Consider the following 26,488-nt stretch of genomic DNA (forward strand, 5'->3'; position numbering starts at 1 on the left):
AAAAACCATGCTGGTGACTCGTTAGGTTTTGCACATCTGGGACTTAGTCCTAGTCCTGGTCCTGCTCTGTGTCAGCAACATATGCTACCCTCACAACATAGCATATGTTAGGGCTGCTGGTTTGCTCCAGGGCAAGAAGTGCATTTCCAGACCAAATATGCCAACGTGATTATTTGAAAGGTAGGTTTTAGTCTCAAATGAAGCAGAAAGGATGGTGACTAGAGAGAGAGAGAGATAGAGAAAGAGACACAAACACACATAGAGAGACCGCTTAGCCTAGAAGACAGACACTGCTGCGAACTCCCTCCCCCTGCTTGACAAGCAGTGAGAGAATGAAAGCAGCGGTGAAGACACATTATAAGAAAGCCAGTCAATGAGAAAAAGTTGCAGAGAGGGAGTGTGATTTGTGAGAGAGTAACAAAGATTTTTAACGAGAGAAACAGCATCAGGTAATGGTTGTCATCAGACCCTAACCCTCCTTCTTCCATAGGCTGTGCACCTCATTCTTCTCAATTGGAGGAGGGTGAATAGTGGAGTGCCACAGCGATCTGTACTGGGACTGGTGCTGTTTAACATATTTATAAATGATCTGGAAATTGGAACAAGTGAGGTTATTAAATTTGCAGATGACACAAAACTATTCAAAGTTGTAAAAGTGTATGCAGAATATTAAACATTACTGGGAGACTGAACAAATGGCAGAGGAAATTCAATCTGGACAAATGTAAAGTGATGCACATTAAGAAGAATAATCTGAATCATACCTGGTGCTAGGGTCTACCTTGGAAGTTAGCATCCAAGAAAAAGATTTAGGCGTCATTGTAGGCAATACGCTGAAATCTTCTACCCAGGATGCTAGGAATTATTAGGAAAGGGATGGTAAATAAGACCAAGAACACTATAATATCTCTGTATCGCTCCATGGTGCAACCTCCCCTTGAGTGTTGCATTCAATTTTGGTCGCTGTATCTCAAAAAATGATATAGAGGGGCATTTTCGATATGACGTCTAAGTTGGACTTTGGACGTTTTCCACTGCATTCTATATAGTGTGACTTAAGTTGTGTGTGTAAATACAGTCATATTCTGTATTTGCATGAGCAACTTAATTAGTTAACAAGCCAATAAGCACTGCTAATTGCCAATTAACAAGCAATTATTGCCATTAATTGGCATTTGAATTTATACGCACAACTGTCTAAGCGTATTCTATAACGTGATGCAAGTACATTTTTTTAAGTTACAAGAGGGGCATGATCGAAAGGGGCGCCCAAGTTTTCCTGAGGATGTCCTCGCAGGACGTCCTGGCAAAGGGGCGGGGAAACCCCGTATTATTGAAACAAGATGGGCGTCCATCTTTTGTTTCAATAATACGGTCGGGGACGCCCAAATCTTAACATTTAGGTCGTCACTAGAGATGGTCATCCTTAGACTTGGTCATTTCTGATTTTCGGTGATAATGCAAACTAAGGATGCCCATCTCAGAAACGACCAAATGCAAGCCCTTTGGTCGTGGGAGGAGCCGGCATTCGTAGTGCACTGGTCCCCCTCACAAGCCAGGACACCAATCAGGCACCCTAGGGGACACTGCAGTGGACTTCAGAAAAAGCTCCCAGGTACATAGCTCCCTTACCTTCTGTGCTGAGCCCCCCCAACCTCCCCCCCAAAACCCACTCCCCACAACTGTACACCATTACCATAGCCTTTATGGGTGAAGGGGGGGCACCTAGATGTGGGTACAGTGGGTTTCTGGTGGGTTTTGAAGGGCTCACATTTACCACCACAAGTGTAACAGGTGGGGGAGGGACGGACCTGGGTCTGCCTGCCTGAAGTGCACTGCACCCACTAAAACTGCTCCGGGGACCTGCATACTGCTGTCATGGAGCTGGGTATGATATTTGAGGCTGGCATAGAGGCTGGCAAAAAATATTTTTAAAATTTATTTTTGAGGGTGGGAGGGGGTTAGTGACTACTAGGGGAGTAAGGGGACATCATCCCCGATACCCTCCGGTGGTCATCTGGTCAGTTCAAGCACCTTTTTGTGGCTTAGTCATAAGAAAATAAGGACCAAGTGTTCGTCAGGGCCGCCCTTTTTTCCATTATGGGGACGCCCATGTGTTAGGCACTCCCAAGTCTCGCCTTCGCTATGCCTCCGACACGCCCCCGGGAACTTTGGTTGTCCCCGCGACGGAAAGCAGTTGAGGACGCCCAAAATCAGCTTTCCATTATACCGATTTGGGTGACCCTGTGAGAAGGACGCCCATCTTGCGATTTGTGTCGAAAGATGGGCGTCCTTCTCTCTCTAAAATAAGCTTGATAGTTAAAAAGGGGATGTGGCCAGGGGTGTGGAATGGGCGGGTTGTGGGTATTTCTAAAATCATTGCGTGTTGTTATAGAATACAACCAGTCTGTGCCTAATGTAGGCATTGGGATTTACACCAAGCTTTACTTGGCATAACTGCCCACAAGTAAATTTATTCGTGCTGATGGGCGCTCGGCGTATTCTATAAACCAGGAGGAAATTTAGGTTATTCCATAAAGTATGCGTATTTCATTTTGGTGCTAATTTTTAGGCGTAATATAAAGAATCTAGTCATTTCCACTAAACGTCCCAAATCCAAATAGGAAACATAGCCATTTTCAAAACAGCAAAATGTCTTTTTTCTGAAGATGGCCACATGCAATATGTTTTCATGCTCCATGCATTTATCTTTTTGGGCCATGTTTGAAAAAAAAAAAAAAAAACAACACGTCCAAGTGAAAAGTAAGCCATTGAGATGAAGGAGAAGCCAGCATTTTTAGTAGACTAGCCACACAGACATCCCAGAAGAGCACTGAGTCATCCTAGGGGGCACTGCAGTGAACTTCATATAAAAGCTCCCAGGTATACATCTCAACCTTGCCACCTTATACTGTATGCAGAGCCCTCCAAAACACACCAAAAACCTACTACACCCAACTGTACTCCACTACAGTAGCCTTCTTAATACTCAGTAGGACATGCTCAAAATTTGAACTTGCTTCCAAAATTACTTTCTACAGCGTAACTATGTCAAGTAATAAATTTTCAGATCTTTTTTGCATTTATTTATTTATTACATTTGTACCCCCGTGCTTTCCCGCACACAGCAGGTTCAATGTGGATTACATAGTAAATAGTATTACAAAGTATTGTAAGGAGAATATTACAAACTGTAATTATTACAAATTGTAATTGATTAACTAAAATAAAACAAATTTAGGGGGCCCTTTTGCAATGCTGCGGTAGAGCTACCGAGGTGTTGTCACACTGAAAATCAGGCTATTGCGGGCTACCGCAGGAGCCTGGTGGTAGTTCCCACCCACAGTGTGCATCATTTCCGTCGTGACAAATCTTTTAAAAAGTTTTGTAGCAACGGGACTTACCTGGAGGTAAACAGATAGCGCTGTGTGCTGATCGTTGCCGGCTAAATTATCCCCCCACTATACAATGCCGGGCCATGTCCAGACCACAGGGTTAGCAGTGACCCTTACGATCACCTAAATAGGGGGCAGTAAGGGCTCCCCTTGGAAATGGCCATGTGCCTATCCCTGTGATTAGTACAGGGACATTTCTTTCTTTCTTTCTTTTTTTTTGTCTGAAAACAACTTTTTACCCGCTGTGGTAAAAGGGGGCCTTGGCGCTCATCAAATCCATACCCAATGCCACCACAGGTCTCCTTTTACCGTAGCTTGGTAAAAGGGGCCCTTAGTGTCTGTTTGTTTTTTCATAGGGGTCCTTTTACTAAGCTGTGCTAGGAAATGGGTTTAGCGTGTCCTAACATGTTACTTTTGTGCTTGCTAAGCCTATTTCTAGCATGCCCATAAATGTCACCTTTTTCAATTATATCTTTTTCTGGTGGTGCGTTAATGTTAGCATTAGCACATGGACACTGGCAAAAATTAACAAGGGAGCACTTACCGCCTTCTAATTAGGAGGCACTAAGGGCTAGATTCTATATAGCGCCAAAATATTTGTTGCTTAAAAAAGCGCTACGCTATAATGGCCTGCTTAAAGTTAGCTGTGGTTTATAGAATAGAGCTTATTCATGAGAATTGCGCTTACCTTTAGGCACACCCATTTGCACCAACTGAAACGTGGTATAAATGTATGTGCTGACGTTAGGTACCTATCCCCTCTCACTCTGTAACAACGCATGTAAATGTTAGGAATGCCCCTGTTTCGTCCATGACCCTCCCATTTCCATGCCCCCTTTTTGAACTCACATGTAAAATTTAGGCATGGATCCTGCACCTAAATTTACCCACGTAAATACCAATTAAATCTAATTAGCACCAATAATTGCCTGTTAAAAAGCCAATTGATACTAATTATTTCATCATTCAATTCATTTGAGCACACAAATTGGGTGTATGCCCAAATTTGACCATGTAATTTTTTAGCAACTTTTATAGAATTAGGGGGTAAGTACACCCATGTTAAGTCAACGTTAATCAGTTAGTGTGTGCTAATGTCACTGTACTAACTGAATAGTGCTTCCATGCCAATTCTCTACCCCTGACATGCCCTATCCCAACATAATTCTTTTGTAATGCATACTGTGCGGTTAGCACATGAAAATGGCAAAATAACACAAATTGCTTTGCCACATCCAGTGTTAGGACATTTATCCCGCACTTCAGTGGAAGGGTCCCATAGTTTCTTAATTTTTCACCAGGATCGTTTGATGTCATGACGTTTCCCTCCGCTTTACATATGGCTTATCCTTTACTTACCACCAGCACCACAAGTCTGTGAGCACTGTGACCATGGAGACCACTGTGAAAGCTGACAATCAACTGCACATTCTACAAGGCAATGAAGGCTCATCTTCATGGGCTTCTCTGAACTCACCTTTAAAAGCAAGGAATTAAACAAAAATGATATTTGTATCCTAAATAAGACCTCACACCCAATGTCTAAAACAATCTTGGAAAAAAATATTCCATCAATGCAAGGAAAACACATCTCTTCATCTCTCATAACGTTGGTCAAATTAAAGAAGTTCCTTCAATAGATAGATAAAATACTGCACTATACATGCTTGTAGTAGGAAGAAGTCAGGGCCCCTTTTATCAAGCTGCGGCAAAAGGGGGCCTGTGCTGGCATTGGCGTGTGTTTTTGATGTGTATCGAAGCCCCCTTTTACCGCAGCGGATGAAAGGTAGGTTTTTCTTTTCTTTAGGAAATGGCTGAGTGCCAAGTGAAGCACTTGCTGTGTGGCCATTTCGGTGGGGGGGGAGGAGCCCTTACTGCCACCCATCGAGGTGGCGGTAAGGTCTTCCACTCTAACCCAGTGGTAACCGGGTTATAACTGGCTATCCATGAACATTTAGCGCATTGCTGGCTAAGTATGGTGGGCCAAATCGGGCCACTGAAATAGCAGGCCTATCTTTGGCCAGTTTAAACTTAACCAGCCAGCGCTGAATATTGGCTTGGCCAGTTAAGTTTAAACCAGTCAAAAATAAACCGGATATTCAATGCCCGTCACTAGAAACGGCCCGGCATTGAATATCCAGTGTCACCACTGACTGCAGGAGTTAGTCGAGCTGCCTCTTACGATCTGAATATCAGCCCCTATATGCAGAACTATGCCCCTTGCTATGGTCTGTCCAAAATCCACCTATATGTATGCCCATGTACAAAGTACATTACATATTAGTATGTATTCACAGAATACTAAATGGATGAAAACTGCTTATTTGCACACAGAAGTGTTCACATATGCATGCAAATGGCTAAAATGCAGGCATTAATGCACAAACTTGCCACCTAAATCTAAGTGATTCTTTTTAGAATTACCCCCATGATCCTCGTTGTACATGGTGGAGATGAAAATAGTAATGGAATTAAAAAATGTGTGGGATAAACACAAATGAATCCTGTTTAGAAGGAAGGGATCCACAGAAGCTTAGAGAGATTGGGTGGCAACACTGGTAATTGGGAAGCAAAGCCAGCACTGGGCAGACTTCTACAGTCTGTGCCCTGAAAATAGCAGGGACAAATCAAGGACAGGTATACATATAAAGTATCACATACAATTAGTTTATCTTGTTAGGCAGAATGGATGGACTGTACAGGTCATAATCTGCCGTCATCTACTAGGCTACCACGTTACTACTTTGTATTAGCAATACTGCCCTCTACATATATAACTCAAAATGCCTTAGTAAATCATAAAATACTAAAGGCATTTTAAAGTTATCCCAGTGAAACACAGTGTTATTTTATTGCTGAGCTGAGAACTGATGCTCAAGCAGCCATAATGAATTCTAGCTGCTGGTCTACTGAAGCACGGCAGAAGATAGAATGTGACATGTCGTACTTATAGGCTTAAAGAAAGAAATACAGCAAGTTACACGGTGCAGAAGTTCTGTAACACAAGTAGTTGATACCATGGACAGAAATTATGTGCATCTCATGCCTGACAGCAAGGAAGATGAAATGGTAGCTGGACACAAAAAGATAAATGAAAGATGAAACAAGAAAAAAATGGGAAAATTGTATTTGTCTTTTCCAGTAGTAGCTCAAGGGCAAGTTACATTCAGGAACAGTAGGTGTTTCCTTTACCTACAACCTAAGGGGCCCTTTCCTAAAATGCATTAGGCTGTTAATGCGTGGAGTAGCATACGAAAATTGCTACCACACTTGTGGAGCAACTGGGTTTGAATTATATCAATGGTTACCATGCACAAATTCACACGCTTACAGCATTTTTGTGTTGGGCGGTGGTAATAGGTGGAGCATGGGTAGACAGTGGGCATGGACAGCAAATTGCAGATAATATTTTGTAGTAGTAGAGGAGTGGACTAGTGGTTACAGCACTGGTCTTGACATCCAGAGGTGACTGGTTTATTTATTGCATTTGTATCCCACATTTTCCCACATGTTTGCAGGCTCAATGTGGCTTACATTGTTCCGCCGTGGTGTCACCACGACAGAATAGCATATACAATTATTAATTTCATAAGAACATGGGAAACGTGGTGTATAAAAGCATCATATATATAGATAACATTATCAGAATAACAGGTAACGCGGCAATGTATTAATGTTCAAATGATGGATCATTATGATATATTCTATTAAAGAGGTGAGTTTTCAAGGATTTCCAAAGGTTAAGTAAGTCGTGCATTTTTTTCGTAGCAGTTCAAATCTCACTGCTGCTCCTTGTGATCTTGGGCAAGTTACTTAACCCTCCGATGCCTTCAGGTACAAACTTAGATTGAGAGCCTTCAAGGGACAGGGAAATACTTACGGGCTCATTTTCAAAGCACTTAGCCTCCCAAAGTTCCATAGAAACCTATGGAACTTAGCCTCCCAAAGTGCTTTGAAAATATGCCTCATGTGTACCTGAATGTACCTCATCTTGAGCTACTACTGAAAAAGGCGTGAGCAAAATCCAAATAATTAAATAAAATATACCAGTTAATGTGGGTCCACTTAGCGCCTCCTAAATAGGAGATACTACAATAAGTGCATCTCTACTAATTGTGCTCAGAGTTATATAGTAGATGATGGCAGATAAAGACCTGTTTGATCCATCCAGTCTGCCGAACAAGATAAACTCATTACATATGATATGTGATACTTCATAAGTATACCTGGTCTTGATTTGTCCTTGCCGTTTTCAGAGCATAGATAGCAGAAATCTGCCCAGCACTGTCCTTGTTCTAAAATTTCTGAAGTTAACGACCATGCCAATCTATTCAGCCACGATCAGGGCACAGACCTTAGAAGTCTGCCTACAGGAACAGAAAAGGATATGCTGGGCATGCCCTCAATAGTTGTTGCATTACATTTGTACCTACCAAACATTAAGTTTACTGTGTTAAAGTGTGGTTACTGCAAAATCTAATGTGCTGTAGTGAAAGGGCCACTAAGTTTGTGCCTGACACAATGGAGGGTTAAACAATTTGTCCAGGTTCCCAAAGAACACCAATGGATGGTATTTGAAGCCTGGTTTCCCTAGTTCTTAGCCTACTTCTCTAACCACTAGCCTATTTCTATACTCCATTGGAATAGTATGTCAATAAAGAAAAACTAAATGACAAAATATTCAAAAGATGATACAAGGCTGCCTATATTCTTTTCATTCTTTTTATTAACTTTATCTCAGATTTATTATAGTGTTCTTGCCTAGTGTGTTGTACAACAATTAGAGCAAACAGAAATTATAACATTAAAAAGTAAATGTGAAAGACGAAGGCTTCTAAATAAATGAAGCTGGAGGAAGCCAGGCACCCATGAATGCTTCTCAAATGCACAGAGACATTTAACTACCTGAAAGCTTTAATAATGCAAAAGAAAGAGACTTTATCAATGCAAAGAACATTGTAGACAAAAGAACCATGATGTAAAGCTCCAAGGAGGTAGATTCAGGAACATTCTCAGGGAATATATATTTTTTTTCCTGAAAAGGGCGATAGTTATCTGGAATGCTCTTAAGCATTAGCAAAATTTACAAAAGCATGGGATAAACACAGAGGAACCCTAGCTGCTATAAGTGAAGAGATAGGAAAAAGTGCCTTAGTGGCACATGCATGGAATGTCCATTTATGAGGGTACATTCTATTCATATGGGTGCCTATCTGGCTCATTTTCGAAAGAGAAGGACGTTTATCTTTTGACATAAAACAGAAGATGTCAAAAGACGACCACATCGGTATAATCGAAACCCGATTCTGGACGTCTCCAACTGCAGTCCGTTGCAAGGATGTCCAAATTTCAAGGGGGTGTGTTGGAGGCGTAGCAAAGGCAGAACTTGGGCATGCCTAACACTTGGACGTCTTTGACCCATAATCTAAAAAAACCAAGGACGTCCCTGACGAACACTTGGATGTTTTCACCTGCACGTGTTTTTATTACGAATAAGACACAAAAATGTGCCCGAAAGGACCAGATGACCACCAGAGGGAATCGGGGATGACCTCCCATTACTCCTCTAGTGGTCCCTAACCCCCTCCCACCCTCAAAAACATCTTTAAAAATACTTTGTGCCAGCCTCAGATGCCATACTCAGGTCGATGACAGCACATGCAGGTCCCTGGAGCAGTTTTAGTGGGTACTGCAGTGCACTTCAGACAGGTGGACACAGGCCCATACCCCCCTACTGTTACATTTCTGCTCTGCAGGAAACAACTAGCTCTCCAAAACCCACCACAAACTCACTGTACCCACATATAGGTGCCCCCTTTCACCCGTAAGGGTGAAACACTACACTGTAGTGGTGTACAGTTGTGGGTAGTGGGTTTTGGGGGGGCTCAACACACAAGGTAAGGGAGCTATGTTGCTGGAAGCAATTTATGAAGTCCACTGCAGTGCCCCCTAGGGTGCCCGGCTGGTGTCCTGGCATGTCAGGGGGACCAGTGCACTACAAATGCTGGCTCCTCCCACGTCCAAATGGCTTGCATCCAAATCTAGGGATGTCCAAATTTAAGGATTTGGACATCTCTGACTGTATTTTTGAAAGAAAAGATGAACATCCATCTTTTTTCGAAAATACGGGTTTCCCCGCCCCTTGATTTGGACGTTTTGTAAAGACGTCCAAATCGCAACTTTAATGTTTCTTTGCCCCTCCACGTCACATAAATCATTTGTGCATGTGTATACCTACGAATTACCACATATACAATTTGAATGCACATGAATTTAATATTAGATTATTTTTTTTGACAAAATACTTTTTGGACTAACTTCTCTGATGCAGATCAGTGAAGCATGGGTCATGTTGGCAGCTGGCCTTGATGTAGAAGATAACTGTTCAAGTTTTTAAATTATTTGAATTACAAACTAGAGTTACTCTCAAATTATGATATATATGGCTGTTTTTATGTGCAAACATTTCATTGGGACCAATGACGGTGTAAGTGAATCATGAGCAGATAAAAATGACTTGCTCATGTGAAATGAGTCACCACTGATAGTCCATATACACATAAAATATTGAAAAAACATTTACAAATACTTAGAAATTGCAGCTAAGACTATTAAATTAATATAAGTGCTGGGAGATTAGTTGTACATAAATTCTTGCATGCATTCTCACGCCACATTATAGTGAAAAAACATTACAATGTAGATTTAACACTACGTTTTAGCTCAATTATAATATAGAAGATTGTTGTATGTTTCTTCCATCATTCCCTTTTGTATCAAATGCTGTTGTGAACTTTTTAACTGCTTCTTAAAAGAAACAGTACCAGAAAAGGATCTCAATCTGATAGGAAGCAGATTCTCCCTAGACCCAGAAATCAAGAAGGCAGCACTCCTAGTCTCTTCAAAGTGTACCAGGATCACGAAGGGAATTTCCAGCAGTAAGGTACTTTCTGACCTAAATGATCTTACAAGATTCTATATTTTCTACACTGCAGGTATTAGGTTGGAACTCTCTCTTCTAAAGTTTAGGAAACAACTTAAAACTCATTTCTTTCATTAGGCTTTTCAATCTAATTCTTGATAGCTGTAATGTGACTGTTTGGCTAGAACATGCTCTGGCTAGCGACCTTCACCTGTTTTATATATTTGTGTGTGTGTGTGTTTGAATGATTGTCCTCTTTTCTATTAAAAATGGCGTTCTGTTTTCTGATTCAGTTTTATGTTAACATTTTATTGTGAACCGCCTTGATCTATTATTGTGTAAAGGCGGTATATCAAGTTTTAAATTAACATAAACATAATGCAATGCATCAAATCCCAAAGCTTTCTGAATCAACAACATAATTTTAAAGTTGATTCTAAATTCAATTGGCAATCATTTTAAGTGAAGAAGTCAAGGAGGGGAATCTTCGGGCCCAGCGCAGTAAGCGGGCAGAGCCAAGTGTATTTTCAAAATACCATTGGCGCCAGACAAATCGCTCGCTGAGTTTAGAATAGGATCGCTGGGTTTAGATGAGATGGCCGGCTCCGATTTTCAGCCATAATGGAAACTGGACCCGGCCATCTCAAACCCAGTGAAATGCAAGGCATTTGGCCGTGGGAGGAGCCAGCATTTGTAGTGCACTGGCCCCCCTGACAGGCCAGGACACCAACCGGCCACCCTAGGGGGCACTTAAAAATTCTTTTAAAAAAACCACAATTAGCTTCCAGGTGCATAGCACCCTCCCCTTTTGTGCTGAGCCCCCCAAATCCCCCCCAAAAACCCACTGCCCACAAGTCTACACCATTACCATAGCCCTAAGGGGTGAAGGGGGGCACCTAAATGTGGGTACAGTGGGTTTGGGTTTTTTTTGGAGGGCTCAACATTAACCACCACAAGTGTAACAGGTAGGGGGGGGTGGGCCTGGGTCCACCTGCCTGAAGTGCAGTGCACCCACTAAAAACTGCTCCAGGGACCTGCATACTGCTGTCAGGAAGCTGGGTATGACATTTGAGGCAGGCAAAAAATGTTTTAATTTTTTTGTGTGTATGGGAGGGGGTTGGTGACCACTTGGGGAGTAAGGGAAGGTGATCCCCGCTTCTCTCTGGTGGTCATCTGGTCAGTTGGGGATCTTTTTGGGGACTTGGTCCTAAAAATACTTGGACCAAGTCCGGCCTTTTTTTTTTCATAATAAGGTGAAGCCGGCCATCTCGTAACCCTGCCCCACTCCGCCCCCCTTCCCACCTTCGCTACCCTACCAACATGCCCCCTTGAAGGTTGGCCCGTGCCGTCCAAAATCGGCTTTTGACAATACTGATTTGGCCGGGATTGAGAGATCGCCTTATTATTATTTCGAAAATAAGCCTGAAGGTGTAATATAGACATAATGAGACAAACCGGTAAGTAGATGTGCTGCAGCATTTGGCACTACCTGCAGTGGATGCATTGTAGTAGAAGAAAGACCAGGATAACGAGCATTTCAGTAGTACAATTTGCATAAAACAGTGTTCTGCAACATCAAAAGGCTTTAACTGGCTCAAAATGCACAACTTGAAAAAAGAATCTTTAACTAGCCTACTCTTTTTTAATGTGCACTCCCCTACCGCATACCTCAGAGTTTATAGTGCAACATTAGTTGGCCTCAATCCCCCAGATTTTATATATGATGCTGAAATTTTGGCACAGAACCAAGATGCATGTGCAAACAAATTAGTTAACAAACAATTAATTGACCTTGACAATCAATTTTTGAAGTTAATTGACACTAACTTGGTTTTGCGCGTGCATCTATATGTGTGCTATTCTATAACACTGGGAACCTATATCCTATAATACACATGGTCAAGGAGCATGATGAAATGTTGTGTGCAGTTTTATAGAATAGTGTCATTTATGTGCCAAAATGCCATGAGTTGGATGCTGGAGTTTGCACCTGGTTTCAGCCAGCATAGATACTGGCGCTCGACTTTCAGAGTGGGAATCACCTTTATGCACTATTCTGTGAAGGGCGCTCATCCCAGAACATCCTTTATAGAATAGTGCTTAGCGCCAATTGTTTTGTCAATTTTTGAGTGTTGTTAATGTATGTAGGGGCTGCTAGAAAGGCAAAGTGGCTAACATGACATGTTAGACATCTTAGGGCTTCATTTAGTAATGTGTCTTAACAAGTTGCATATGGTAATTAAAGTTAAACTCATGGGAGATTCATTATTTAAATATTATTCTGCATATAAAGTCTTTTTTTTTACATGCAGAAGAGGTCTCTTATAAAATTGTTTGGTGGTGTAAGTGTGTATAAGTACATATGCCAAAAAGATGTCATATACGTTCACATGTCTCATGTGTAATGCCATTCGTGGGACATAGTTTGGGCAAAGCAGGGATGGAGTTGCAATGTGCTCATGTAGTTTATAAAATATACTAGTAAAAAAGGCCCGTTATTGACATAAATGAAACGGGCGCTAGCAAGGTTTTCCTCGGAGTGTGTATGTTTGAGAGAGTGTATGTGAGAGTGACTGTGTGTGAGAGAGAGAGAGTGAATGTGCGAATGTGTGTGAGAGAGAGAGAGAGTGAGTGAGTGTGGGTGTGAGTGTGTCTGTGAGAGAGAGAGTGTGTGTGAGAATGAGCGTGTGTGCAAGTGTGTATGTGAGACACAGTGTGAGAGACAGAATGTGTTTCACACAGATACAGTGTGTGCGAGAGAGAGAGAGTGTGTGTGAGACACAGACTCTCTGTGAGACTGAGTGTATGAGGCCAAGACAGTGTGTGAGTGACTGTGTGACACATAGAGAGTGAATGTGATACAGTGTGAGACGTAGAGTGTGTGAGAGACATTGTGTGAGAGTGAGAAAGACATTGACTGTGTGAGAGAGAGTGAGTGTGTCTGTGACAGAGATACCTCCCCCACCTCTGGTGTCAGGCCCCCCCTCCCTCCCTCCCTCTCTCTGGCATCAGGCCCCCCCTCTCTTTCTGGTGTGTGAGCATTACTGTGCAGGACGCTGAACTCTGGCTGTGCTTCAAGGAACTGACCAATCCTATTTAATAGAATGTACCTCCAACATTCTGAAGCCGAGAAACCTCGTGTGGTTGGTCACTTCTGCTTGTGACGAACCTGGAAGTACGTGATGTCAATTCAGGAGATGGATACAGAGAGCAGGAATGCCTCAGCCATGCAGTCAGTTTCAGAATGTTGGAGGTGTGTTTTATTATATAGGATAAGTACACAAGTAGAATATACATGTATATCTGCCACTGATAATTTCATGCTGTTGGGGCTGGGAATGGAAGCTCATTTTCTAAAGGCACATATGCACCTATGTTTCCTTTGTAAATTAGGATGAAAATAGATATGCACCTTTTTTGAATGTCTCACATTGGTATCCTCTTACAAAATCAGGCCCATATTGGATAGGCTCCATTGAAAATAATTGGGCTTATGTATTTTAATTCATCAAATTGATAATAAATAGGAGACTGGATGTCATTCTGAGTACAGCCTGGGAGAAATCTCTTTGTAGAGTCTTCTGTGGTGGTTTTTTGGTATGGATAAACACAATGGCAAAACTTGGTCTTATCTGCTGAGCCTGAAAGGGTCCCAGATGTAGCACCCATAGATAGCCTCATGGAGAGAAGGAATTTATACTTCATTGGTTCACTGTTGAAGGAACCCCAAGGGAATATGTTTTTGGGGTCTCTTCTTAGCAAAGGATTTTCTCTTTCTACAGAAATAAAAGGCCAAGTAACATATCCTGCAGCACAGCGAAGCCAATCAGCAATTACTGATTATGCATGTAGTGATGATGAGGTCAATTCCTGGGGAAACAGTAGGGCATACACTGACTGTTAATGGAGCACAACATGTTGGAAGTTTGCCAACAAGTATAGCTGAAGGTGGTAGTCTGTGAGACCTGGGAAATTCCTATCTGGTGGTCACTCACCAGACATCTGATTCACAATCAAGGACTGTACCAGGATCTAGTTCAGGTACTGTAACTTTTCAGCCGATTTGGGCAAGGCTTTTTCTCAGTAGATTGCCCCATTAAAGGAGTAATACATGTATATGGATGGTCCGTGGTATTGGAGAAGAACAGATGTGGTCCCTCTTCACAAAAGTGGCGACAGTGAAAAAGCTGGAAACTACAGGCCAGTAAGCCTCACTTCAGTTATTGGAAAAGTAATGGAAGTGATGCTGAAGGAAAGGATAGTGAATTTCTTGGAATCCAATAGGTTACAAGATCCAAGACAACATGGTTTTACCAAAGGTAAATTGTGCCAAACAAATCTGAATGAATTCTTTGACTAGGTGACTAGAGAATTGGATCAAGGACATGCGCTAGATATATTCTTCTTAAATTTCAGCAAAACCTTTGACATAGTTCCTCATAGGAGGCTCTTAAAGAAACTTGCCAGGCTGAAGTTAGGGCCCAAAGTGGTAAACCGGATTAGGAACAGGTTGACAGACAGACACCAGAGGGTGATAGTTAATAGAAGTCACTCAGAGGAAGCAAAGGTGAACAGTGGAGTGCCTTAAGGATCAGTGCTGTGGCTGATTCTGTTCAATATATTTGTGAGCAACATTATCGAAGGGTTAGGAGGTAAGGTTTGCCTTTTTGTGGATGATACCAAGATTTGTAACAGAGTAGACACCTCAGAGAGAGTGGAAAACATGAAAAAGGATCTGCAAAAGTTAGAAAAATGGTACAATGTCTGGCAATTAAAATTCAATGCAAGAAGTGCAGAGTGATGCACTTAGGGAGTAGAAATCCAAGGGAGATGTGTGAGTTAGGTAGTGAGAGACTGATGTGCACAGACAGAGAGAGGGACCTTGGGGTGATATTATCTGAGGATCTGAAGGCAATGAAACAGTGTGACAAGGCAGTGGCTGTAGCCAGAAGGTGTAACCAGCAAAAGAAAAGAGGTGTTGATGCCCCTGTACAAGTCATTGGTGAGGCCCCACTTGGTATATTGTGTTCAGTTTTGGAGGCCGTATTTTGCTAAAGATGTAAGAAGACTTGAAGGGGTCTAGAGGAGGGTGACAAGAAGGATATGGGGATTGAGCCAAAAGACATATGAGAAGAGACTGGAAGACTTGAATATGTATACCCTAGAGGAGAGGAGGGACAGGGAGATATGATACAGACGTTTAAATACTTGAAAGGTATTAATATAGAAACAGATATTTTCCAGAGAAGGGAAAAGGGTAAAACTAGAGGACATGAATTGAGGTTGCGGGGGGTAGACTTAGGAGTAATGTCAGAAAATTCTTTTTCATGGAGAGAGTGGTTGATGTCTGGAATGCCCTCCCAAGGGAGGTGGTGGAGACAAAAACTGTGGCGGAATTCAAATGGTGTGGGATGAACACAGAGGATCTCTAATTAGAAAATGAATGGTATATACAAAAAAACTAAACTTAAAGGGTTGCATATGTGTTTGCATATCAAATGTTGCTTAGATGGCAACTCTGGCTGGTTGTACATTCTGAGTACAGCATATAGCAATCCGGTTTAGGATGGGCTAGAGAGTTTCAATGGAAACTCCAGTAATTTGGAACATGAGGACTGTGCCGTGCAGACTTTTATAGTCTGTGTCCCACAAATGACAAGACGGATTCACATAGGCTTTGACAGCAACTCCAATAGTTGGGACATAAGGACAGAGCCGGACAGATTTATATGGTCTATGTCCCAGAAATAACAAAGAAAGACCATGATTTAGTATATAATATCACTTTCATTGTTGATTTAATCTAGATTTGAGAATGAATGTGATTGTTGGGCAGACTGGATGGACCATTCAGGTCTTTATCTGCTGTCACTAACTGTTACTATCAGGGGCATTTTTGAAAGAGAAGGGCACCCATCTTCTGACACAAATTGGGAGATGGGAGTCCTTCTCTAAGGGTCGCCCAAATCGGCATAATCGAAAGCCGATTTTGGGCGCCCTCAAGTGCAGTCCATCGCGGGAACAACCAAAGTTCACGGGGGCGTGTCGGAAGCATAGCGAAGGCGGGACTGGGCGTGCTTATCACATGGGCATCCTTGACCCATAATGGAAAAAAGAAGGTCGTCCCTGATGAGCATTTGGTCGACTTGGTCCATTTTTTTCACGACCAAGCCTCAAAAAGGTGCCCAAAATGACCAGATGACCATGGGACGGAATCGGGGATGACCTCCCCTTACTCCTCCAGTGGTCACCAACCCCCTCCCATCCTAAAAAAAAATTAAACATTTTTTTTGCCAGCCTCTATGCCAGCCTCAAATGTCATACCCAGCTCCATGACAGCAGTATGCAGGTCCCTGGAGCATTTTTAGTGGGTGCAGTGCACTTCAGGCAGGCGGACCCCCCTACCTGTTACACTTGTGCTGGTAAATGTGAGCCCTTCAAAACCCACCAGAAACCCAGTGTACCCACATGTAGGTACCCCCCCTTCACCCCTTAGGGCTATGGTAGTGGTGTACAATTGTGGGGAGTGGGGGTTTTTTGGGGGGTTTGGGGGGCTCAGCACCGAAGGGAGCTATATAGCTGGGAGCAATTTGTGAAGTCCACTGCAGTGCCCCCTAGGGTGCCCGGTTGGTGTCCTGGCATGTGAGGAAGACCAGTGCACTATGAATGCTGGCTCCTCCCATGACCAAAGGGCTTGGATTTGGTCATTTTTGAGATGGGCGTCCTCGGTTTCCATTATGGCCGAAGACCAGGGACGACCATCTCTAAGGTCGACCATCTCAACATTTAGGTCGACCATCTCTAAGGTCGACCTAAATGTTGAGATTTGGGCATCCCCGACCATATTATCAAAATGAAAGATGGACATCCATCTTGTTTCGATAATACGGGTTTCCCCGCCCCTTCGCCGGGACGTCCTTAGAGATAGGCGCCCTTAGAGATGGTCGTCCTTGTTCGATTATGCATAACAAAGTATTCAATGACACATATGTCAAATACTCACTATGTAAGATATGTGTGTATTTACAGAATAGGGCTTAGGTATATATATGTTAGCACTCACCTTATAGAATTACCCTCTAGAACTGCAGAAAATTGAAGATCAGATGTTGGCCTCCAAGCAAGCTTTTGTGGCAGGTAATGAGTGAGCCTATTCTCTTGAAGTCAAGATTTCCAAGCAGCAAGATGCCTTTAACACTTTATTAAAGATTATATGCTAACCCACGGGAAATTGGAAAGTCTTGAGAATGCATTGAGAAGGTGCATTTGCATCTAATAAATTTTCCTCATTTGCTTTTGGTTTCCCAAATGGATATGTTTAAGAGGTATTTAACTGAGATCTTGAAAGTATTTCCACAGTCTGTTCCTCCAATGGCAAGAATATATTTTCTTTCTCTGTTTAAGAAAAAGTAGCAGAGGGGGTATTGATCAGCTAGAACATTCTCAGGTCTCCCAGGATAGTCTGGAGTTAATGGAATTGTTGCAGTTAATGGAACTGTTGAAAATATAGCTAGACCTGCTACTTTTGCTTTGGATCCTGATTGTAATTAGATCTTTCACTTGTTTCATTCATCATAATGATGCTTTATGTCTTAATTTGAATATTTGTATTTTTCCAAATGTCTCTAAAGTAACTCAGAAGAAGAAGCTATTTTTTGACATGAGACCTAAGGTTTTACAAATGGGAGCTGCTTTATTCCAAAATTTTCTTGGGACTAGTGAAGTACAATAATGTTGATTATATATCATCTACTGTATTTATCTATATTGAATGTATATCATCTACTGTATCTATCGATATTGAATTTATACCTATCTCTCTAGACTGTAGGTACTATTTGTCTGTCTGTTATTTATTTGTTGGGTATTGTTTTATTTTTATTTGATATCTCCTTGCCACTCGAACTTGATCCTCTTCTCCCCTTTTTATTGTGTTGGGCAAGTGATATAATGGTGAAAATGTATATTTGTGCTTGTTTTCTTTGTATAGTTTTCTGTTCTTTATTATCTTTATGTTTTAATTTGATTCTTGAAATGTTATTTTGAAAATATGATTAGGCTTATGTACTTATGTTTCGCTTTCACCAAAATGGACTACAAGATCAAACATATACAACTAAAAACACATAGAACAAAACATAAATATAAAACATATGTATAAAAATTTTAGAGGAGATCTAAGATGTTGGAGGCTGAGTGTGCCGTGTCGGCAGGAGCTTCCATCATCTTTCACCTTATTTGTGCGAAATTTGTTTCTAAGATGCAGAAGAGAAAGGTTGGCTCCAAGGTGAAGTCAGAGGACCCTTCCGCTTCACAGTTTCAACAAACCATGCCACAGATGTTTGGAACTCTGGTACTGGTGAAGACTTCAGGAGCGATCCTTGTTACCGGTTACGACCAGAAAGCAGAGTCCTGACTAGAGGCGTCACTGAACTCCAAAAACCGAAATCCTCCACCTCAACCAGGAGTGTCTATTCTTTCAGCTGGGAGGCTCGAGGCTTTCTCTGGAGCTATGGGAGGTGGGTTTATTGCTGCCTTGGCTGGCCCAGCATCTTTGGTGGCTTCTCAGCTTGACCCTGGAAGAAGCTGCAAACCTGTGATAGGTTTGCAGCAATGCGAGACTGGAGAGAGCCAGGTGGCAGTGCAAGGAGAAGGAGTTGGGCAATTGCAGCACTCTAGCCCAACTAGATTCCCCCAAGAAACAGTGTTGGGGGAACTTTCAAGGCCTGCCACTAGTAAACTGGACTCAATTTGGTCAGCTCTAGTGGCTTTAGAAAAAACAGTGAGTGGAAGAATAAACCATCTGGAGGCTTCCTTAGGGAGACTTGAGGATCGGGTTAACATCAGTGAAGGAGTTATATCAAACCGAGGTGAGCAGCTGGAAGATTTAAAAAGTAAATTGTCAACAGTGGAAAGTACTGTTGTATTGGTTGTTAAAGACTCTATGGCACAGCAGTATGAATTAGAAATTTTGGAGAATAAAATAAGATAATTGAACTTAAGATTACTTAGTATTAATGTTCCATGAATGACCTTACTTTCTCCTAAGGAGCAATTTAAGAAGTTCCTCAAGGAATTCCATAGTATTTTGGAAGAAGCTATCCTTCCTATTCAGAAAATGTACTATCTACCCTATAAACATAAAAAATAGGAGCAAAGAGCTGCTGAGGTAGCAGAGGATGTTTCTCCAAATAATTTAAATTTAAAATCTTTTTTTGGAAACTACAACAGATATGATTCGAGATAGAGTGATTTTTCTAGTCACCTTGTTTTTGAATCTGATAAGGGCTCTATTCTGCATTTATATTTCCATTTGCAATAAAATTAGGGGTATGGTTACTAAGGTGCACTACAGGTATGTTAGCGTTTTTTAACGCACATGAATGGTTGACACGCGTTAAACACTAATGCGCCCATAGGAAATGTGTAGGCACATTAGCATTTAACGTGCTTTAACTTTAAAGGCACATTAAAAATCCTAACGCACCTTAGTAAACATACCCCTTAATTTATGGGTCAACGTATATGGCATTAATATTATATATTTTAATTCCTTCACATCATGATTCATCTCTATCCAGTGATCCACTAAAGGAGCTTCCTTCTTCCTTGTCCTTATATTGCTGATGTGTTCAGCTATTCTCTGTTTTATTTTTTGAATTGTGTATCTAATATACCACTTGTTGCAGGGGCATACAATTCCATATACTACTTGTGATGATTTGCAATCCGTAGCTGTATTGATCCAATATGGTTTCTCTGTTCTTGGATGTGTGACAACATTGATCTGCCATATGTATTGGCAATAAACGCATCTGGAGCAGGGTTTGTGACCTTTATACTCTGTCTCTTTTTGATCTCTACAGGATCCAATCTGCATCTGCTGTAACAGTTCTCCCATGTTTTTCGCTCTCGTATACGCAAACCTAGGGATTTCTTTGAAATTAAGCAAGGACAGGATGGACCAGTTCTTTTTTATTATGTTTTTTTATTTGCCCTGCTCGAGTGGAGTATGATAATATACAAGTGAAGGTCTCTTGTTGTTTCCTTTCCTTTATCCTGGGCTGAAGTAGCCACTGTTGATGTGTGTTTGATGCTCTTTTGTGCTGAACACATCAACAATATTAGGACAAGGAAGAAGGAAGCTCCTTTAGTGGATCACTGGATAGAGATGAATCATGATATGAAGGAATTAAAATATATAATATTAGCGCAGATTCATTTACCCAATGGGGGAGACATCGCCAAAATGCTATTGAGAAAAGAACAAGAAACCTTATTGATGTGATACCACATGGCCTAAACTGGGAAATTGAGTGGGCGTATTTATGAATCAAATTGGATGACATCAGTTGTGATGACTATAAAGCTGGAGCGCATGCGCTGGCCTTTTTTGGTCGGTTAACATTGAGTGGGGTGATGCCTCACGCCAGGTATGCCAATAATGCAGAACAAGAAGTTAGTTTAAATTGGAATACACAGATTAAAATAAGTATTCTTAGATGGTATTGTAGCAATAGGAATAATGAGAGCAGTCAACTTAATAAAAATAAAATGTTTCGGATGATTGAATCTCGTATCTTTACAGACCTTGAAGGTTCTCCTAAAGACACAAAATACCAGTGAAACACAGCTTTTGTTAAGAACCACTGAGAACTACCATAAAATATTGAATGAACGGTAGAGTTTTATTAAACCCTAGATGGGTCACGGACACTACTGATTTGCACAAAGCAGTTACTCCGGCTGCGCTGGAATAGCAGCACTATCCCTAAGATAAGTGACCAACATTCTCTAAATAAATGTAGAGTAATAGAGAAGAATATTGAAAGGAGGAAGGGAGGGCCGCAGAACAATGATGTGACAAACATGATATTACCAAGCGCAGTTTAAGCTGGGGTAACATGTGAATACTGAGAACTGCACATTATTTAGAAAGTAATTTTTGTATTTTTTCACAAAAACAGCATTATATAAAAAAACATAAAAAAGAAAAGTGGAATTTATTTATTTGTTACATTTATACCCCACATTTTCCCACCTGTTTGCAGGCTCAATGTGGCTTACAAGTACTGTAAAGGTATTTGCCGTTACGGTTGATAAATACAAAATTGTGTTGTGGTCAGATGAGGTAGGTGTGAGTCAGGCGTCATTGGGTCAAGGGGAATGGTGGTGGTAAGTTGCCCAGTGCAATCCTTGATTATGTTGTGTTGCTGGGTGTGGGGGGTTAAGTTGGATTGGAAGGCTTTTTTGAAGAGGTGAGTTTTTAATGATTTCCTGAAGTTTAGGTGGTCATGTATTGTTCTTACAGCATGCGAGAGTCCGTTCCATAGTTGTGCGCTCAAGTAGGAGAAGCTAGATGCATATGTTGTTTTGTATTTTAACCCTTTAATGTAGGTTTAGATATGATCGTGCTGATTTTGATCTATTTCTAGTTGGTAGATCTATGGGATCTGTCATGTATCCTGGGACTACGCCGTAGATGATTTTGTGGACCAAAGTGCAGATTTTGAAGAAGATTCATTCTTTGATTGGGAGCCAATGCAGCTTTTCTCGGGGGGGGGGGGGGGGGTTGGAGCTGTGTGAATCGTGTTTTACCATATATCAATCTGGCTGCTGTGTTTTAGGCGGTTTGGAGCTTTTTTCTGAGTTGTTCTTTGCATCCCGCATAGATTCCGTTGCAGTAATCTGCATGGCTTAGGACCATTGATTGTATTAGTTTACGGAAGGTGTCCCTCGGGAAGAAAGGTTTTATTCTTTTGAGTTTCCACATTGAATAAAACATTTTCTTTATTACGGTTTTTACTTGGCTCTCGAGGGTGAGATTGTGGTCGATTGTGACTTGATTTTTAAGCTATCTGAAATTGGGAGTATGTGTCATGGGGTGTTTAAGGTTGCGGGTTTGTAGTTGTTATGTTGAGATGAGAGGATAAGGCAATATGTTTTTTCAGTGTTCAGTTTCAATTGGAATGAATTTGCCCAAGAGTCCATGATGTTCAGGCCATCATTATTTCATTGGTTATTTCAGTCAGGGCATGTCTGAAGGGAATGTAGATTGTAACAACATCTGCGTAGATGAATGGGTTAAGGCCTCGATGAATGAATGAAGCTTTAAAGGTTTCTTTAGAAGGTTCTAAGTTAAAATTTAATGCCAAGAAGTGTAGAGTGATGCACTTGGGGTGCAGAAACCCAAAAGAGAGATACCGGATAGGAGGGGAGAGATTAGTAAGCTCGACTCAGGAGAGAGACCTTGGGGTGTTGGTGTCTGAGGATCTAAAGGTGAAGAAACAATGCGACAAGGCAACAGCCGTGGCCACAAGGATGCTAGGCTGCATAGAGAGGAGCATAACCAGCAGAAGGAGGTGTTGATGCCCTTCTATAAGTCGTTGGTGAGGCCCCACTTGAGTATTGTGTTTAGTTTTGGAGGCCGTATCTTGCTACAGATGTAAAAAGACTGGAAGCGGTGCAAAGAACAGCTACAAAAATGGTATAGGATTTGCGTTGCAAACTGTACGAGGAGAGACTTGCTGACCTGAACATGTATACCTTGGAGGAAAGGAGAAACAGAGGTGAGATGATACAGGTGTTCAAATATTTGAAAGGTATTAATCCGCAAATGAACCTTTTTCGGAGACAGGAAGGCGGTAGAACTAGAGGACATGAATTGAGGTTGAAGAGCGGCAGACTCAGGACTAATGTCAGGAAGTATTTTTTTATGGAGAGGGTGGTGGATTTGTGGAATGTCCTCCCGCGGGAGGTGGTGGTGGAGATGAAAATGGTGGTGGGATAAACACAAAGGAATCCTGTTTAGAAGGAATGGTTCCATGGAATCTTAGCGGAGATTGGGTGGCGACGCCGGTAATTGGGAAACAAAACAGGAGCTGGGCAGACTTCTACTGTCTACGCCCTGATCATGACTGAATAGATAGGGATGGGCTGGAGTGTAAATTTTAAGGGGCTTCAACGTTAGCTTCAGAACTTAATACAAGAACAGTACTGGGCAGACTTCTACGGTCTGTGCCCTGAGAAAGGCAAGGACAAATCAAACTCGGGTATACATATAAAGTAACACATAACATGTAAAATGAGCTTATCTTGCTGGGCAGACTGGATGGTCTGTACAGGTCTTTATCTGCCGTCATTTACTATGTTACTATGTTCCAGGTTACCTAAAAGACACTGTTAAGGTACTTTGTTAATTGTTAGCATGTGGTAATCCTCACATTAAACAGCAAATGTAGCTGAGGAAATAGGCTCGAGTATCTTCAGTAGGAATCACATTCATGTAATGGAAATATTTTTTCCACTCAACAAATAGTTAAGCTCTGTTACTCTTTGCCGGAGGAGGTGGTAACAACAGTTAGCGTATCTGGATTAAAAAAAAACATTTGGACAAATTCCTGGAGGAAAAGTCCATAGTCTGCTATTGAGGCAGACATGGGAAGCAACTGCTTGCCATGGGATTTGTAGTATGGAGTGTTGTCACGATTTGTGTTTCTGCCAGGTACTTGTGACCTGGCTTGGCCACTGTTTGGAAAACAGGATACTAGGTTAGATGGACCATTGGTCTGACCCAGTATGGCTACTCTTATGTCTTATGACTCCTTACCCCATCAATGAACATAAACACGTTCCAAAGTATTTCTAGTCCTGCTCTGCCTAACAGAAAATTTGGCCCAGAAATTGGACTCAAGCCGAGTCAATGTGTCATCTTTTTACTGTTGTTAATATATTTTGTATCTCATCACCTGCATGAAACCTCCTTGATCACAGCAAATTTAAGGAAGAAAGGGAAAAAAACAGTGGTGACAAACCAAAGGAGGAAAAGGAAAACAGCCACGTAGTCCCAATTCATGCAATCAAAGGTTTATTGACAAGAATCAAAAATGGCTGATTGGGAAAAGACTTAACGTGGCCATATTTCAGCACGTATTGCCTGCACCAGGTGTCTTATCCTTTCTCCAAACTTTGGCTCTTGCTTAGGGGTCCATGCCCCAAAGTTCCCAACCCGATCTGTCCCACGACTGCGGCTATAGACACCTCTCCTCCGCTGATCTTAGATATTACTTACTTTTAAAACAGTAGTAAATTAAAACCTACATGACTAATCATTGTTAAACCTCACCTTTTCACAGTATTTCATGTGTACTGATTTTCCATCACTACGTATGCAGTCCAAAATACGGGTCCGAATCCCTGGTCCACAAGTTGCATTTTCACTTAGCTGACATGTGCTCCACTCTAAAGGATTACGTGTAAGAAAAGAAAATATCTGTCATCCTCAGCATATAGAGTTCAGAGTTCATCATATTTTCATTACATATTTAGATACTTGAGAGCAATAATGAAGATTATCCATATCTGTCTAGAAAAATTAAAAAGTGGTCAGCAGTGGGTGTTGATGACATAAGTGCGTTATCAAAAGATTTCCAGCACATTAATGGGGCAATTCTGTAAGCAGATGCCTCCTTTTGGTGTCCCAATGCTGCTCAGTGAGAGCCTATTTTCTCATGGCATCTGGGCCCCCAAATTTCAATGGAGAATACTAGTGTAAGCCAGCATTGGCATGCCTTACATTTAGATGCCCACAGTTACACCAGCCTTATAACAGGGCAAATGCTCACATAAACGACAGTATTTTATAAGTTCTGCACATACCTGAGAAACATGCCCACACTTACTTGTATGCCCTCCTTGCATTTACATACTATGGGGTCCTTTTACCACACCATGTTAAAGAGTGGCTGCAACGAGTGTCAGCAGGGCTGCCGAGAGGGGGGAGGGGGGGGAAGCCCTCCTGTCCTCCGTCGCTCCCTGGCATTGAATTTAAGTGCCTCACCTTCGAAGGCGCAGCAAGCAGCGGCAGACCACTCCTTCCTTCGCCTGACGTAACTTCCGTGAGGGCGGGACACAGAAGGAAGGAATGGTCTGCTGCTGCTTGCTACGCCTTTGAAGGTAGGGCACTTAAGGTCAGTGCAGAGGGCCCAGGGGTGGAGAGAGGGCTCGGTGGCGGGTTGAGGGGGGGCCCGGCGACCTTGGGTGGGGGGGTCCAGGAGGCAGCCTTGTCCTGGGCCTGGCCCAGTCTGTCAGGAGCCCTGGGTGTCAGCACATGGGTTTTCCATGTGCTGTGGCCACTTTTAGTGTGACAGTAAAATGGCCGCCTTGCCATATTTTTTAGCAATGGCCATGAGCTAATTTCCCCATTAGCGTGTGGCTATTACCGTGTGATTGCTTACCGCCACATTACTACCATGCTAATCAGGTAGCATGCTGTAATGTGCCTGCGCTACCCAATTTATTGCAGGCATGCCTATTCTCCGCCTATAGGCACACCTCCAGCGCTAGAAAATAAAAAATATTTTCCTTTGTGGGATTTGTATGTGCTGAGTAGGAAACTAGCGCATCCCGCAGTAGTGCCCTTTTAACAAACCGTAGGCTCACTTTAGGCTTAACATGCCTTATCCTTAGTAAAAGGGCCCCTATAGCACTTACAGACACCCTTATAGAATATAATCTGGTTTACTCCTAAACATTTGTCCTAGTATGGCATGGTTGACTTGCTCTACAAGTCCTGAGTGACTTTTATAGGGTTGGTATTACTTCACAATATGCCTGTTATTAGAGATGGTTTATGTTAATAAGCAATGGCATTGCTAATACAGAAGATACATATTTCAAACATGTTTGGCAGCTCAATAAACTAAAGCAAATCCGAAGCCTGGTTGGGCACTAGGTGTAGTTTATAGAATATGACTAGGTATATTTTTTCGCTGGCAGTTTTTAAGGCACCATATATAGAACTTATCCCTATATATTTATATCTACATTTTATAACGATTTCTAAATAAATATTTAATTTGATGTATATGTTTCGCATGTTCAACACAGTATTGTATAACTAAGCATTATTAATTTGATTTAGCACAATACTACGAACACACATATATAATCATGTAAAAAAAAACATGCTAAGAGAGTACGCTTCAACATTATATGCTTGTGACAGAGTTTATGTCTCATCACAGGGAAATGAGGACCCCCAGCCCAGGAGAGGCACTAGAGCTAGACCTTATAGGTTAACCACTTGGATTTGAGGTAGGTCCCGTGGCCCACCCACTTAGGGTGAGGTCTTTGGGACTCTGCTTGGGAGATAGTAGCTGATCAAAGAAAA

General features: G+C 41.8%; 1 protein-coding gene across 1 annotated transcript in view; it reads right to left on the minus strand.

Annotated features, from left to right (window-relative positions):
* The window catches only part of THSD7B (thrombospondin type 1 domain containing 7B), a 595,317-nt gene that overhangs the window by 81,744 nt on the left and 487,085 nt on the right, over window positions 1–26,488 (minus strand). Inside the window, exons 18-19 of the mRNA XM_030210867.1 lie at window positions 24,443–24,558; window positions 4,755–4,872 (exon numbers count right to left, since the gene is read on the minus strand). Coding sequence (XP_030066727.1) covers window positions 4,755–4,872; window positions 24,443–24,558 — 234 coding nt within the window. The remainder of the gene's footprint in view (window positions 1–4,754; window positions 4,873–24,442; window positions 24,559–26,488) is intronic.

This window comes from Microcaecilia unicolor, chromosome 7, assembly GCF_901765095.1.
Source record: "Microcaecilia unicolor chromosome 7, aMicUni1.1, whole genome shotgun sequence".
Taxonomy (NCBI): domain Eukaryota; kingdom Metazoa; phylum Chordata; class Amphibia; order Gymnophiona; family Siphonopidae; genus Microcaecilia; species Microcaecilia unicolor.